The 16,005-nt window shown below is 42.4% G+C and overlaps 1 protein-coding gene across 3 annotated transcripts; it reads left to right on the top strand.

Moving 5' to 3' along the window:
- The first annotated feature begins 1,038 nt into the window (after positions 1 to 1,038).
- On the top strand, positions 1,039 to 15,307 carry LOC111162160 (RAP2C, member of RAS oncogene family). Of its 3 annotated transcripts, XM_022526355.1 has the most exons (5): positions 2,468 to 2,542; positions 2,661 to 3,156; positions 3,278 to 3,438; positions 5,899 to 6,210; positions 14,191 to 15,307. In XM_022526355.1, the coding sequence occupies exons 3-4, from the start codon at positions 3,364 to 3,366 to the stop codon at positions 6,175 to 6,177; spliced, it is 354 nt and encodes a 117-aa protein (XP_022382063.1). In that variant the 5' UTR covers positions 2,468 to 2,542; positions 2,661 to 3,156; positions 3,278 to 3,363; the 3' UTR covers positions 6,178 to 6,210; positions 14,191 to 15,307. The 3 variants fall into 3 exon arrangements, with proteins under 3 accessions (XP_022382062.1, XP_022382060.1, XP_022382063.1); XM_022526354.1 differs by lacking the exon at positions 2,468 to 2,542 and adding an exon at positions 1,039 to 1,081 and having other exon boundaries at positions 2,661 to 3,438; XM_022526352.1 differs by having other exon boundaries at positions 2,466 to 2,542; positions 2,661 to 3,438.
- The last annotated feature ends 698 nt before the right edge of the window (positions 15,308 to 16,005 follow it).

Raw genomic sequence — 16,005 nt, forward strand, 5'->3', positions numbered from 1 at the left:
TTTAATGGCTCCGTAGCTACTTCTGCGGACGTTTCCACATATTTTACCTCAATGGGAACAACTATATATTTGTTCAGTATCTTGCTTTCTTTCAGCCTCATCATATATCCTGACCATCTTTTCATATCAGCACTTGCAAAGCTTTTCTCGCTCTCTCGTTTTTTTTTAAAGATTTTATTTATTTGACAGACAGAGAGGCAGACAGAGAGAGAGGAAGGGAAGCAGGCTCCCTGCTGAGCAGATGCGGGGCTTGAACCCAGGACCCTGGGATCATCACCTGAGCCGAAGGCAGAGGCTTTAACCCACTGAGCCATCCAGGCACCCCCAAATCTTTTCTCTTTTAAATAAATAGCCGCATAGTATCCATTTTGCCAGTGTATATACACACACACACACACACACACTCACAATCATTTTTTGAATTGTCTACTGAAGGACATTTAAGCTACTTCCAATTGTTTGCTTTCCTAACTGCTGCTGCTGCAATGAAGCCCGTTGTTCCAAGAAAGCTTAGAGGGAGTTTCAGATGGAGTGTGACATTTGTCAACTCTGTAGCTGATAAGAGGGAGCCATTAGGACTTTGTACTGAGGGTAGGAGCATGTTTCCCTGTATGGAGAAACAAAGAACTCTGTCCAAAACACTTTAGTCAACACAATCAAAGATACAAGACTTGCCAACAGGTGGGACAACCTCAAAACGAGCTCCCTGTCTGTGATAGTTTAGTAGTAGACCAGAGACCTGCTACTTATTGCTCAACACTGATTGCTGGATCAGAAGAGGAATTTCCAGACTCCGTTTCCAGCAGGGCTGGTGCAGGGCTGTGGATCCCACCAGACAGTCTGGAGACAGCTAGACAGGGAGATGGGCAGCAGAGCTCCAAATCCGGCAACAGCACTGTGGAAGGAGCGGTGACCTATGGGGAGACTCATAACTCATAGACCAACCTCTTCCAGCAGAGGGCAGTGCCTCAGATATCAGACGGGACTCGGGCCAGCTGGAGCCAGAGCTGGGGACTTCGCTGGACGGATTGCAGCAGCCCTAAGTCGAGGAGAAATTGAACTAAACTGTCCTTTGGATACTGTAAGTGACATTGGGGAACGCTAGGGAAAGACACGGTGGGACTTCACGCTACCATGATTTGCCTGTTTTCTAATGTCTGCTCATTAGGGTTTGATAATAAATCTCTTTTTATACAGCCTGGCTGTGAGGGGTTGCAACTAAGGGAATTTGGAATCAATTTAACTCTACTGGCCACCGAGTTGCTCAGGGTTCTGGGTGCATGCTTGAATCAAAGAGGGAGTGACATGCCTAAAATGTCACCCAGCCTTCTGGCCCTAGGGCCCTGTGGATCTGACACAAAGTTTACAAATCGAAAGTTAGCAGAAGGAAAGATATGTAAGAAGTAACAATTTTATCTAAAAATAGAAACTCAGAGTTTAACGCCGGTCTTTCCTTTTTGCATTTCAAGGACTATGAAGGATGACCGTTAAAACAAACTTTTTCGTGGAAGAGCCAACCATGCAAGCTGCCCCGTACAGATAATGAAATATTAAAAGCAGTTAGTCTCCTAGGCCTAAAGAGTTTCCCATCGACTCTTCCTGAGTATTGCTTACCTTTCCTTCTGTGTGGTGGTTAGAATCAAATCGGGGCAAAGCTGAGTTACTGTAAGATAAAGACTGCTTCTACTCCTGTTGTTTTTGAGCCTTGGCGATAAGAAAGGAAGGAGTGAGTTTGGCCTTTGCTGGTGGAGTCAAGCAGATTTGCCAAATGATGAAAGTACTGTGTGTGTTTAATTATTTGTCAGGCATGGCGATGTCAGACACATCACAAACGAAATCAGAGCAACAGTGAAGTCTAAGTGTAGTTCGCACGCGTTCCTTAGAGAAACATTAAGTGACGGAAGTAGCAGCGGGGAAAATAAAGTTTCTTGGCTGCTTTATTTTCGGGTCCCTTGCAACCCGGGGATGTCCGGCGCTCTCCCGGAGGCCAGATGATTAGCGGCCGTCCCGCATCTGCCAAGCAGCCGGCGAGTCGTCGGGCCGCCGAGACGCCTAGGGGCTTCGGCGGGTTTGGCGTGGGACTGTCAGCAGCAGCGGCTGCGGCCGGGGAAAGGAAGGCAGTCGGAGGCTCTCCCAGAGGCCCTCTGCCAAGGCCGCGGCCGCGACCCGAGACGGTCCCCTGCCGAGGTCTCGCTCGGCAGGGCGCGGCCCCAGCGCCACCCGGCTCGCCCCGGAGAGGTGGGACTTTCCCCACCGGAAGTGATCCCGGCCAGTCTCGGGGAACTGGGGCACCTCAGCCAGTGTGTCAGGGAAACCCTTCCGGGTGTGTGTTGGGGTGGGGGGGGGGGGGGGGGGGGGGAGAGGAAAAAAAAGAGGTGGCTTCGCCCGGAGTGGCCGCCGCCGCCGCCGCCGGACGGCCCCCGCCCCTTTCCCCTCCGCGAGCAGCGGCGCTGGGGCGGCGGTGAGACGGAGGAGCCGGCCGCTGGCCATGGCCTTGGCGTGACGGAGACTCCCGGGCGGCCGGACGGGTGCGGACGGCGGGGTAAGCGGCGGCGGAGGCAGCCGGGTCCGGGCGGGAGCTGGCGGAGAGGAGAAGGGATCGCGGAGCGGGTGGCGGCCGGCGGATAACGTGCCCCCTCTGCTCCCCCACCTCCCCACAGGCCGGACGACGCCCGCGGGAGCCGCGGCCCAGAGACCCGCCCGGGCGGCAGTGACTGGAGCCGAGCCCACAGGCCTGGGCCGGCCCGGCGGCGCGAGCAGGAAGCGGGGTCCCTGGGCCCCTTTGTGTGTGAAGGGCGGGGGAGGGGTGCCGGGCCGCCCCTGGCCGCGGGGGGGCTCCCGTTTCGCGGCCCCCACCGCTTTCCTCGGGGGCGCGGCGCATCTCCCCACCCCGCCTCTCCGGGCTTGCCCTCCTCCCCACGCCCCCTGCCTGGGCTTCGGTTCCTATAGGAAGGGCATCACCATCTCATCCCCACCCACCCGACACTTGGCTCATTCCCCTCCCCCTCCTTTAACTTCCTCTTGTTCCCCCGTTGGGCCCTCTGCCTCTCCGCACTCTCCTCCCCAGTTCGCAGATTTCCGCCCACCTTCCGCCTCCCCGAGCCGCCGCGGCTAGCGGGGTGTTCTTTTCCCTCCCTCTGGTAGGAGTTGCTGAAGGTGAGACTCATGAGGGAATACAAGGTAGTGGTGTTAGGGAGCGGAGGGGTTGGCAAATCTGCCCTTACTGTGCAGTTTGTCACTGGGACTTTCATTGAGAAATATGACCCCACCATTGAAGATTTCTACCGCAAAGAGATCGAAGTGGACTCTTCCCCCTCCGTGCTGGAAATTCTGGACACCGCAGGAACTGAGCAGTTTGCCTCCATGAGAGATCTCTACATCAAAAACGGCCAAGGTTTCATCCTGGTTTATAGCCTGGTGAATCAACAGTCTTTCCAGGTAACCAAACCGAGTCTTGTAATTTGTTAGAAGGGGGTGTGGTAATCCCACATTTACTTCTGGTGTGCTCGAACCGTGCGTTAATGACTATGTTTTGCTTCTGAAAGTTAGACATGGCGCATTTTTGAGGTTACTTCTGGCACGGAAGAGTATCGGGTTGTTTCTATAGAGAGAGTCTGCAGTAACAACCGTCAACAAATATTTTAAAGTTATTTTTGAGTCAGAAAAAAGTGAAGATGAAATGGTCTGTGTATATTTAGCCTGGAAGGGAACCTTCTGAAGTTGCTTGTTCAATTCAACAAGTATTGATGAATGTACTTACCAAACAACATTTAAGAGCTAATCTCAGGTAAATAGAGCACTTTGCAGAGAAAATTATTTGGAGCCGATTATCTGTAACTCCTCTGTGTCTGATTTCCCCCTCTTCCTCTGTGTTCTCTCACCCAAGTTTCCCAACCAGATTCATAAATCTTAGTGTTACAAGACGGAGAACTCAGGACCGCCTTCTAGGCATTTTACTTACTTTGGGGTGTATACAGGAAAGGTACTGATTGAAAAGACGAGTACCCAGAATTAATAACCGGCAGAAGGCTACAGTGACTCTCCTGTTCTGCAGCTGATCCAACTTGTTTTTGATAACACCAACTGTATTTATGCAAAATATGTGGATCTGGGAACACCAGACAAGTGCAAATTTCTAACCCTGGCTGGGTGGCCAAGCTGGAGGTGGTCCAGTTTCTTCTGAAAATCTGTCCTGTCCTTCAGTGGGAGACCGACTGAAGGTTTAACATTATTTTAAGAGATGCAGTAAATGTTGCTATTTATTCCTCCAAAATAAATAACCTCATATTGACCCATTCTATTGACCTCCATTGATTTAGGAAATGGATAGTTTTTTCTGCATTTAAAGGTATGCACTTAATGTTGCTTGCTTAAGAGACATTAAGTGCTTTAGCGAATACAATGTGCGAATTCCACTTTTCTTAGTGTTTAAATTACAGTACTCCAGTGAAGTTTTCCAGTAACCACGTATAGCAACTTCAGGATTTTTTTTTTCTCTTAAAGATATCATAAGTATAGTGACCAAACTAAAGTACGTTTTACGTGGGCTTGAATTCCAAAGCAATAATAGTATCATAAAAGCATTTTTCCCCAGAAAGTACCAAAGGTGCTATTTGACAGGCATTTTCTTTCTAAAGGATCCCCCAGAGATTTGTTATTATATTAGCTGACTCTCTTGAGGCTGAAAATCTGTTGAAGGGTTTTTCATATGATTTCCATTATATCTGCTTCTGTTACAGGCATAAATAGGGAGTGGAAAACTGCCATTATTTCAACGGACACTTTTAAACTCTTTCAAGCCCAATTGTCATAAATTTGGTTTCTCATTTGAACTTGTGTTTCCATAAGGACACAGGGAAAAAGAGCTTAACTTAGAAGACCGAATTGATAACATGATCAAACGGAATCGTTGCAAACACCAAATAATCATGGTTTCACAAATTTTCAGTCCTCTATTTTTCCTTCATCCCGCAAGCGAATGTTCCATTCACTGTCAACTATTCAAATGAAACACGTTTGATATTTAACTCAAACCTTTTAAGTTTTGAGACGTTTAAAAATCGGAAACTTTGTATTAAATCTATGTAATTGCCTTAAAGCAACACTTCCTCCCCTCGCCCAAAGTTGATGCCACCTGAGAATTGCTAAGGCTCTTGTCTTTTATCATTAATTGTAATTAGAAAAACTAATACACTTGGGAGAAAATTGAAGTTGTAAAACCTAACCAGGCAAAGGGAAATATGACTGTCCTCCCACCCAGACTGCTCCTCAGTGCGATTTGTCCTTCCTAGGAGCTGCTCATTGTCGCATTAGTTTCTAGTGTATTTTAAGGTGTTCCATTTCACTGGGATGAAGGCCTACCATTAAATTTAAAATGAAACCTCTAAGTGTATAAATCTGTTTTGAACTGGTCTTCGAGACATGACACGGTGTTTTTGGTCCCACCTGAAACACTTTTTCACAGGCACACTTGTTAAATGGCTAGGAATGCATAGATGCCTCAGGCCTGTGCTAGGATAACAGGTGTTTTCAGGAGTGCTGACAAGCTGGCAGGTTTAAGGAGATAGCTAAACATCCTTATGTACAAATGGATTCATCCTAATTGGGAACTTACTTTTTATATCTGTGCAGACCAGGGGAAAGAAATAATGAGTCCCGAGGTTCGTGGGCAGCCTGCATTTTATTTTCTTGAGAGAAACCCAGCAGGTGGGATATGTGGAAATGATCCAGTTCCTGCTTGGGTGGGGAAAATGTTTATTTTGTCCATTTGGGTGTATAGTTTTATTTTGGATTCAGTTTTCTGTACTCCCTGAGGGATGACTTCTTGTGATATTGTAATACTCCTGTTACGGTCATGCAAACAGAATTTTTTTTTCCTCTTTGTGATTGTTTGAATAGGATATCAAGCCCATGAGAGATCAGATTGTCAGAGTGAAGAGATATGAAAAAGTCCCACTAATCCTAGTAGGAAATAAAGTGGATCTGGAACCAGAAAGAGAGGTTATGTCTTCAGAAGGCAGAGCTCTGGCTCAAGAATGGGGCTGCCCTTTCATGGAAACATCGGCAAAAAGTAAATCAATGGTGGATGAACTTTTTGCTGAGATCGTCAGGCAAATGAACTATTCTTCCCTGCCCGAGAAGCAAGATCAGTGTTGTACAACTTGCGTTGTCCAGTAAAAAAAGAACCTCAATCATGGCCATACCGAGCAGGTTAGTTGTTGACGGAACCTTATGAGTCTGAGTGTGTTTTGGTTTTGATCGAGGATTAACAAAAAGCTGGTTAATGCCAATACACGTTGTGCTACCTTCAGTTTCCTTGTGTGTTTTTAAAGTAACATTTCCCTTAGCACAAAATAGTCAACATTCAATGAAGAAAATAAAAAAGATAAGCAAAATGAAGGTAAGGAATTGCCTATATTCCTGTCACTAAGATTTATCTTTTAAAGGTGAATCACTGTTCTCTCTGCTTCATCGATAACATTCCTTTGGGGTGGGGGTGAGTTAGAGGATGATACGCCTCTTCCCTGTTCCGGTGATTTCACATCCAGCAATAATTTCAGAAGATGATGGGTTTTGTGTTTTCTACACTTTTCTGTCCTGGGCTAGAGAGCTGCTGTAATTGAAGTCATCAGTTTACTAATCATCCAAGTGCTTGATTGAACAGGATGATTATTTAATCCAGCTCATCTGTACCTTGCACTTCAGGGACTTCAGTGACCTCTGATAATAACAAATTATAGTGCCACAGCGTACCTTGACTTCATTATGACCGTATGGTCCAAATGAAAATCTGGTAAAATCATCTGTGATGTGTTAGAAGAGACACACCCAGTCCCAGGCAACATTTCTATTCAGTTTAATAAATAATGGAGTTAATAAGAACAAAATCAAAACCTTCACGCCTTGCATTGAGTTGAATGATAACTTCATAAGAGTTTTTTCAAATGATTGAGTTTTTTAAAAAGCAAAGTTGTGTCAGACTTACTGAGCATTTTAAGTGGGATTCTTTTATTCACATCGTGATCTTTTAATCTAGTTTATAATTGGGCAGATAGTCTCATCTCACTTAGACAGTAACCCTTACATAACAAGATAAAACAACCAGTGTCCTGGACGACTGCAAAACCCCAGCAAACGGCAGACTAGCCTGACAATCTCAGGAATGGCATTGATTGTTGGGAGCCAAGACTGACCTCAAGTCTACGAGGCGGTGTTGTAAATGGCAACAGGCATTTCAGATTGCAGAGATGGTTCCTAATCAAAGGTCTGGCTTTAGATGTGCTCCCTGGAGAAAAGACTAACAGTCCCCAGTTTATCTTTACAGACAAGATCTTCCGTCAGGGAGTGTCTGTCACCTTCTAAAATGAAGGATGACAACAGTGCTTTATTCAAAATGCTTTCACACGTCTCCTTTTTAGCGCGTCCGAATATGATGAGAGCACACTTACGTTCTAACACCAGGCTACACCTGCTCCGGCATCACTGTCGAGACCACACTCCAGCTTGTGTTGGGCTGATAGCGTCACGCTGGCAGCGTAGTTGTTTGAAGCAGGAACAGGCATCTGCAGGTGATCCAGCCCCGTGTTCGTGTTTCCCTAAATCTCTCCCCACTGGGAAGCCAGCTTCAAGTTGGAACAAGTCTGTGTGGTGATTGCATCTTTACCATTATGCTCTCTTACTCTGTCCGACACTTTTAACTGGGGAAGTGACATAAATGTACATGTTTTAGTGTTGTCATCTTTATAAAAAAAATTAACCAGCTCCCGCAGAATGTTCCCAGTTTTCTCTCCGGCATTAACGTAGACAGCCACAGGAAGTAAACGAAATAAAATTCGGATTGGCAAATGGGTAGTTCCTAAAGTGATTTTTAAATCTGAGTTCTGCTGTATTTGTTTCATTTTGCAGCTTGTGGGATCTAAATGACTTTTATTCCATTTGGTTACCTGCGGGGATGATTAAATCGAATTGCTTTATATCTCAAGCCAACTATGTTTATGTTTTAATTATTTAAATTTAATAATTGGTCATTTCTTTATAATAATAATAGATCAAGTCGCCTGTGTAGTTTTTTGTTTGGTTTTCATTGTTGTAAGCAGAATACACATTGGAGGTGTGAGCACTGAAATAAAATAAGCAGCTGAATGTCTGAAAATATTAAAGGAAATTTCCTGACCGAAATCTTTTAGAACAAAGCACACCATGCTTGTTCTTTTCTGACCTCACATAAGCTGGAGTTGATGTGTATGGGAATCTATAACCTGATGCCTGGAAAAGCTCGTGCTCATGCCGGCTTACTATTTATCTACAAAAATAGGTGATGAATTCTGAATCCCGCAGCTTGAGCCATGGAGCTCCGAAGTCTGTCAGTCCCGGATCCAAAGTGAAGATCAAACTTTGACAATGTGATTTCAGCCATGCTTGTCCTTAATACTTAGAAGAGTACCTTTGTCCAAGTGAGAAATGATAAGATTCAGATAAGTCAGAACTGTTGGGACTGTTGTAAGGCGGTTGCTCTTCATTGAAAGGGGACATTTTCATGTTCTAAGAATTGCTTCTGATAATTGCTCACATTTATTTCTTACCACCCTTCAATGTGGGTCACCGGTTTGTTGCCCAACACCTGTTTATCTGCATGGCTCCCAGGATCGTTTCCTCCCCTTTCACCCTCCCACTGGCTGTAGTCTTAGTGTGAGTTCCGAAGCCCAGATTCTTTACGTGCTGTTCTCGTGGTGGCTTTCCTTACTGACCCAGGGAACCTGCCGCCGAGGGCCTAGAAAGCCTGCCTTCCTGCGCATTAACAGTATAGTGGAAACCCAGGTCGGGGCTGCAGCCTGGTCTGTTTTCACTGACTACATCGTGGCTCCTCTGTATGTTGGTGTAAATAATTGACAATTGGCTCTTTGGGTGTACTGTTGTGGAGAATGATGGGTGTTTTGTTAGCCATCTCATAATACTTGAAAAGAAGTGAATCCCAGTGCTGTGGGCACTCAGGGAGCAGAGAGCGCACGTCCAGTTAGAGCACACTTGTCAGGACTCTGGGCTCTTTGTTGCTGGGACTGCCCTGTGCATTGGAGGGTGCTGACCAGCGTCCCTGGCCCCTCCTTTTACTAGGTAGATGCCAGCAGCAGTCTCCCCGACCCCTAGTTGTGACAAACAAGGATCTCTCCAGACATTGCCTGATGGCTCCTAGGGGTCACTAAGAACCACTGACTTCGAGGAATGGGGGAACAGTAGCATTTGAGTCCCATCTTAGAAGAATGGGTAGGATGTGAAGGGGATGAGGGAGGGGGAGAAGTGATTTCCAAACGAGAGAGCGCCAAAAGGAGCAAAATAATATCCCTGAATTAGTAGTAGTCTGTTGGAGCCCTGAAAGGCAGGTGGGAAGTGCAGTAAAGTTATCCTTCAAGTGTGACATTTTGGTAAATACCCTTTTGGCAAATAGAATTCTTTAAGAGACTCTTTGTCAAGGCTTTCTGTATCTCATTCCAGTATTGATGAAAGTTATTTAAAAAAAAAGAAAAGAAAACCAGAATAAAAAAGGTGTTCTTACTATGGTTTGAAGGGCTGAAAGATTTGATCCTATTTTTCTCCGTGCAGTACGGAACGGCTTCTCCCAACGAGAGTAAATGGTGCATAAGAGTACCAAACACCAGCAATCAAACTGAAAGAACAAAGATCATTATTTATGTCAGCTTCAGTTCATTATGTATGTCAGCCTGAAGAAAAAGCGAGATCCTTGATTCCAGACCAGCACATCATTTCACGTGGCAGCAGAATGCCCGGGATGTTAACAAAGGCTCCTGAGAGGCTGAATCATCTATGAATGTCATTTTAGTCTCGCTGGCCTTACCATTTCTAAACACTGCGGAATTGATTAGCATGTTCAGGGTTTTTTAAAATAAATACGTGGAATCAGAATTGTTCCCAGTCTTTTGTCCCCCAGCTTTTAATTAGATACGACGTGCTAAGGATTTAGCAAACGAAAAAGGGAAAATCATGAAAATTAAATCACATTGTGTACTTTAAAATGCTGGCATTTTCATATCCAAGTTAAATATGAATCCTATGGGTGAAACACTAGGCTGGAATTCTGATGCAGGAGTTAAAGTGTAGATAATTTCCCCCCCCCTGCCCTATTTTGCATATCACCTTGAGTAGGGGAAACAGCTTATTTTAAATGCTTGTTTGTCATCCAGTTCCCATGGTGAGCCAAACTCGAGCCCGTGGCATGGTGGCCCTGGGTAGAGCAGGGGGCATGCTTTGGGGGCACTATGTACCATAAAGATCTGCAGTGCACCTGGGGCATAAGAGGGTCCTTTCTGCAACCCCCGCAATTGTCCCAGACCTTTACTGACACCATCCCCCCCCCCCCCGCCCTTCCCTGCCTAAAGGTTCATGGTCTGGGACTGTTCAGAGTGAATAGGTGCCTAGTTAGACCTGCTGTGGGTGTGGAGGTGTCTGTGATTAGAATGACTTCTTGTATATCTGTTCCCTCTTTAATTGCTTCCTTTTAACCTCAAGATTAGGCTTTTATTGCAGAATGAAATGCATATGAGCCATTCAGTTTTACTCCATTACCTCTCTGGCTTAGAATGAACCATCAGTAGAATTAACAAAAATTGCATCATAGAGTTGGAGAGTTGCCACGGAGGAAATATTCTAGCCATACTCCAGGAAAGATTCTCCTTGTGGGATTACTTCTCAGTGGAATTCGAAAATCCAGAAGATAATATCACTAAGAAAAACTTAAGTCCTGTCAGCTGTTGGAAAAACTTACCCTACCCAAAAAAAAAAAACAAAAACATACTCCCAAATTCTTTTGATTCGCCACAGTTTTAGGAACATGGGATTCAGAAAAAAGCGACTTAGAGTGGAGGGGAGCAGTCCCCTACCTGGTCTGATCTGAAACTAGCAGCTGGAATCCAGTCATTGGGCTCATACCCTGCTTCGCAGTGGACACGGTCCTACTACCGGAGATCTCAGAATTGAATTAATTAATTTAAATTTACGGAGATTTTAGGTGTAGGACAGAAGAAAAACAGTTTATCCCTTCCTTTCTACCCCGGGTTTACCGTAAACTCCTTACAGCCTGGTCCCACTTTCATTCCAAGGCTCAGTGCCCTAGTTTGAGTATTTAACTTGGATATGAAAATGCCAAGTAAAAAAATTGTGAAGGGAAATTCGTTTTTTAAAAAATTCCTTTGGTTAAATCTCCAGAATATCATATGTCTACAACTGGAAAAAAATGAAAATTGATTATGTTTGCACATTTATGTTTGCTAAAAAGAATGCTAGTACATAGTGTACGTAGAAATGGCGAATCCAGCTAAGCTAAAAAGACATTCATAAACTGCTCAGCCTCTCAGGAGCCTTTGTTAACATCCCGGGCATTCTGCTGCCATGTGAAATGATGTGCTGGTCTGGAATCAAGGATCTCCCTTTTCTTCATGCTGCCAGAAATAATGATCTTTGTTCTTTCAGTTATGTGTTTGGTACTCTCGGGTACCAACTTACCCCGCTTGGGAGACTCTATTTCATCATTTCCTGAGCAGAAGGTTTGGACTGTTCGGGGGTGTGTGTGCGCGCGCGCGCATGCGTGCGTGCGTGCGTGCGTGCGTGTGTGTGTGTGTGTGTGTGTGTGTGTGCATGCATGTGCTCTTCCTTAACAAAATCTAATCTAATTGGGAAAAAAGTGAAAGAGTGAAACCAGTTAAGCAAGAGTTGGAGCAGAAGCTTCCAGAGTTGAGATTTGCTCGGTGTCTTACTGGAAACTTGATTGTCAAGGACAAGGATCACTTGGATTCTGTCTTACAGGCGCAAGTTATACTTTTGCAGTCTGTCTAGATGTGCTATCCTGGGAGTTAAAAAGTACGAGTTTGATCAGCTGCCTTTAAAGCTTCTGGAATGTTTTTTAAATGAACGAGAGTTGTTAGTATACTGAAAATGTTGCTGTCAGAGTGTGCAGCGATAACGTTTATATTTTGCGTTCTGTGAAATAACTCATCTTGAGAGAGACTGTCCTTTTTGCTTAATGCAAACTTTTGCTTCAGGATTTGTAAGTGCAGAGAGTCACAATTTATTACTCTTCTGAAAAAGACCTGGTATTAATACTTTGTTCAGCGGTATGCCTCCTGTTAATGTTGTTGAGTCTGACCCAGGATTTATCTGTCTCTTGATTTCACTGGAGTGTTGTCGTCCTGTGGAGTGTGGATGGACCATATGTTAAAGCAGATTTTTAAGAGAGTGGGAAATAATGCATCTATCACCTTCAAGTAATGTAGATTATGGTTGATAAGCTGGCTTGTATTCTGAGTGTTTATTTTGGCTAGAAACAAATAATTACTACTTCCTCAATTTGATTTCAGAGAATGCCGGAACTACTAAAACATCGTATCTTACAAGTCTTCACTGTTTAAGAGACAGAAGCATATTTGAAAATCCCAAACTCTTTATAATTTATTTTTTTAATGTGGATGAAAATTTACAGCAAACTTATTAATTCAGATCAATTGAGAAAAGTCTAATCTGAATTACTGAAAAGTCTTCACACTGAATTGCATATATACTGAAATACTGTTGGGGCGCCTGGGTGACTCATTCCTTAAGCGTCTGCCTTTGGCTCAGATCATGATCCCAGGGTCTCGGACAGAGCCATGCTCTCGGCTCAGCGGGGAGCCTGCTTCTCCCTCTGCAGGTCCCCCTGCTTGTGTTCCTCTCTCGTTGTCTTTCTCTGTCAAATAAATGAATAAATAATCTTTAAAAAAAAGAAAGAAATACTGTTGTCTTAGGTATAAAAATTCAAATAAGGCTTAAAAAATAAAGGTCCTCAGTCTGGATATCAGAGACATAATTCTGGTCCTCTAGAATTTATAACATAGTTGAGAAATGGAAAAAAAAAACGCTGACATTTGCATACTTTCTAAAGTACTTTCACACATTATGTGATATTTACCACAACCCTTGAGGAAAGAATTTTTATCTTTATTTTAATGATGAGGAAACTTGACTTGCTCAAGCTTAAATAACCAGCATCCTAGTTAATTTGATGCAAAAAAGGTTTAATTTTAATTGGAAAATAACTGTTTCATAATAATTTCTAAGGCAAATTCTTCTATTTTTCCTAATGTGTTTAGGTGGCAGAATTTCAATAATGAGCAGAGAGACATTCTTAAAAAATAATCATTTTTATGTTATAGCTGCTAATAAAGACTTCTCTCAGGGTTGGACACTAATAGAAGTATAGCTGTCAAATGAAATTAAAATTATGCATGTAGAAATATTGGTAGAGCCTCTAGATGATCTTAAATTGGTTTTGCTTGGCATTCTTTCATAGTTGCTGTTCTACTCTTTGTTTCTGGCTTCATTTAACAACTTTTACCTTTTACGTTAAAAAACAAACATAATTCCACTCCCCTAGAAGCTACATAGTGATCCAGCACAGTTAAAGGACTTTGTGTCTGAATGATAGTTTCCCCCACCGCCGCCGTGGTATTAATTAGAAGGGGAAAAGTGTGTCAACCGTGAGAGTGGAGACTGAGAAACCCAGATCAGAGGAGAGGTCCCTGTGGTTGGGAGGATGTCCAAAACAGGGCAGACCAGAATGGGGACCGGGAACTATCGCTGTCACCTAGCATCTAACCCAAGTCCGGGTATGTAGTAGGTGCTCAGTACGTAGACCTTGATTGCATTACATTTTCTTATTTTAAGTTTTCCCCCAAACCCTACATTTTGAAAAAGTTTTGCATACCGTCCAGTTTGCTCATAATGAAGATGTATTTTATTCTAATGCCATTTCCCATTAAGAGTATGAAGAAATCAGATTCAAAGTAGAAGTTAATATCTGCCACTTTGGTACTGTACAATCTTGTAAACTGGTAAGAACATGTTTAGTATTGTATAAAGTATAAAACAAGTATGAAGTATAATAATTTATTTAAAAATAAACCAGCGTAGCTAGATACACACAGTATTTTATATTCAGTGCATCACTAGTGTTTCTAATTTTCAGTGACTCTTTTTGACCACATAAAATTATTTTTTTAATTTAAACTCATGGGGAACACAGCAAAATTACACCTTAACATAGTTCTTCTGGTGCCAGTTCTGCGTATGTATAGATCTGTTGTCATTCTCATTTGAACCTGTAATCTGTGTTTCTATATTTTTATGATATTTTCATCTTAATTGCAGATAAAACTCAGAGGAAATTTGCACAGATGCTGCTTTGGAGAACTTTACAACCTGGGTTGCAGAACTGAGCCTTGGTAAACCTGTCTCTATTACAGCATGTTGCCATACATCTAATTCAGTGCATAAGGTCCTTGGCCTTCAAGATCCATTGACCTTAAACGGGAATGCTTAGCACGTTTACCATATGTTTAAAATCTGTTCTTTATCAATCAGTCCTTTTGTAGCTTTCTAAGTTCTTATTGATGGCTAATATGCAAGAATTAATTTTTAATATTTTAATTGATTTCTTTAATCAGTTTCTCAACTTGTATTTATTAAATACTCAAACTCAGTATTACCTACTCAATGCCTTTTAAAAGAAAGTTATAATGGAGAAAAAAATTGAGCCTTAAACAAATGGTTACTTCTGTATATTACCTCGCACCAGTGCTTCATTCTATTTGTAAAATCTTTCTCCTTTAAATGGTTGGTTAATACTTTGAGACTTTGTTTACGTGTGGCAGTGTTGTAAAAAGAAACTAAAGATCACGTTTTTACCCTGATGGATGGAATATCCCTTTTCTTCAAGCGCAGTTTGTGATGTGTTTCTGTAATTAACATGTTCTGAAAGTTCCAAATGATATTTGAAATTGACAGTAGAGCCTTTAGCTGAAGAGTTAAGCATTTGATTCCATTAGGTTTTCACATGTGTTAATCTCATTTACAGCATCGAATTGCAGCAGTAACATTTTCCTTTCTGTGAAGTTCTAAATTTAGTTATGACCTACTTAGCAATGCCTTTGAAAAGGGATATTGTATCCATGGTAAATTAATTGTATACCTAAACAGAGATGCTCAGCTTTGCCTGTCAGGCTTGTAATTGACATCTAGTAGACTTCTGCACATGTAAAATTGAATTCAAATAAAATCATATACGCTTTCTAGTTCTTAATATTTGTCTTTCTGGATAATAGTTTAAAGCAATATTTGTTAAAGTTTTCTTGCACTATCACAATTGCTTTTTAGTTATTTCTCAAGAAGCATGTTCGTAGTAGAGACAAAAATCTGTGTAACGGGAGAGGATAGCGCCAAGTCTCTGGGCTTTTTTGTTTGTTTGTTTTTTGGATTTTTTTTTTTTCCAAATGTGCTTCTAATAGCCATTGCCTTCCATGTTGTTTACCTAATCAGCACATTTTGTCTGAATACTTGAACATTTTAACAATAACACAGGTATAGAAACAGAAAGGAAACTTGTAATCTTTTGGTTCAGTTTTAACATCTTGACAACAAGCGCTTTTTCTAGCAACAACTTTAAAATTTTGTAAGTTTGACAGTATTTTCTCGTTGGGTTTTTATTTGGTTTATTTGCGTGCTTTTAATTTGCAGAAGTTAGTAACTGCAGCTCACCTACTGCACCAAAGTTCTCGATTTCAGGAGCCCAGCTTTAGTCATTTGAACATGCTTCTAAATAAAACAAAACAAAAAACCAAAACTATACTTTTGATCTATAATAATAGCTCAATAACTTTGTCAAGGAAAGCTCTAATATATGCAGTGATGGTTTATGGAAGGGTGTGGCAATTTAAATTTATATTGTGTGTGATGTTCAAATAAAGTGATATCTACATTCATGTGATTTATTGGTCAGCATGACCATTAATTATTATGTAGAGATTGATTAAACTTTGATTTCCTTTTTTAAAATCGTGTTGCATTTGATTCCTGATCAGATTCCCTCAAGGTGAACCCTTGATCTGAGATTTTGGATTTTATAGTGAGATTGTAAGGGTGGAGGCAGTTGAAACATTGTTCCTTATTTACAGACCACTTGAAATG

This window comes from Enhydra lutris, unplaced genomic scaffold (assembly GCF_002288905.1).
Source record: "Enhydra lutris kenyoni isolate GAN:26980312 unplaced genomic scaffold, ASM228890v2 scaffoldscaffold89, whole genome shotgun sequence".
Classification (NCBI taxonomy): Eukaryota; Metazoa; Chordata; class Mammalia; order Carnivora; family Mustelidae; genus Enhydra; species Enhydra lutris.

Coding starts and splice junctions, on each gene's coding strand:
- LOC111162160 (XM_022526354.1), top strand. CDS start 3,166: ATGAGGGAATACAAGGTAGTGGTGTTAGGGAGCGGAGGGGTTGGCAAA. Junction 3,439..5,898: donor TGAATCAACAGTCTTTCCAG/GTAACCAAACCG, acceptor TTGTTTGAATAG/GATATCAAGCCCATGAGAGA.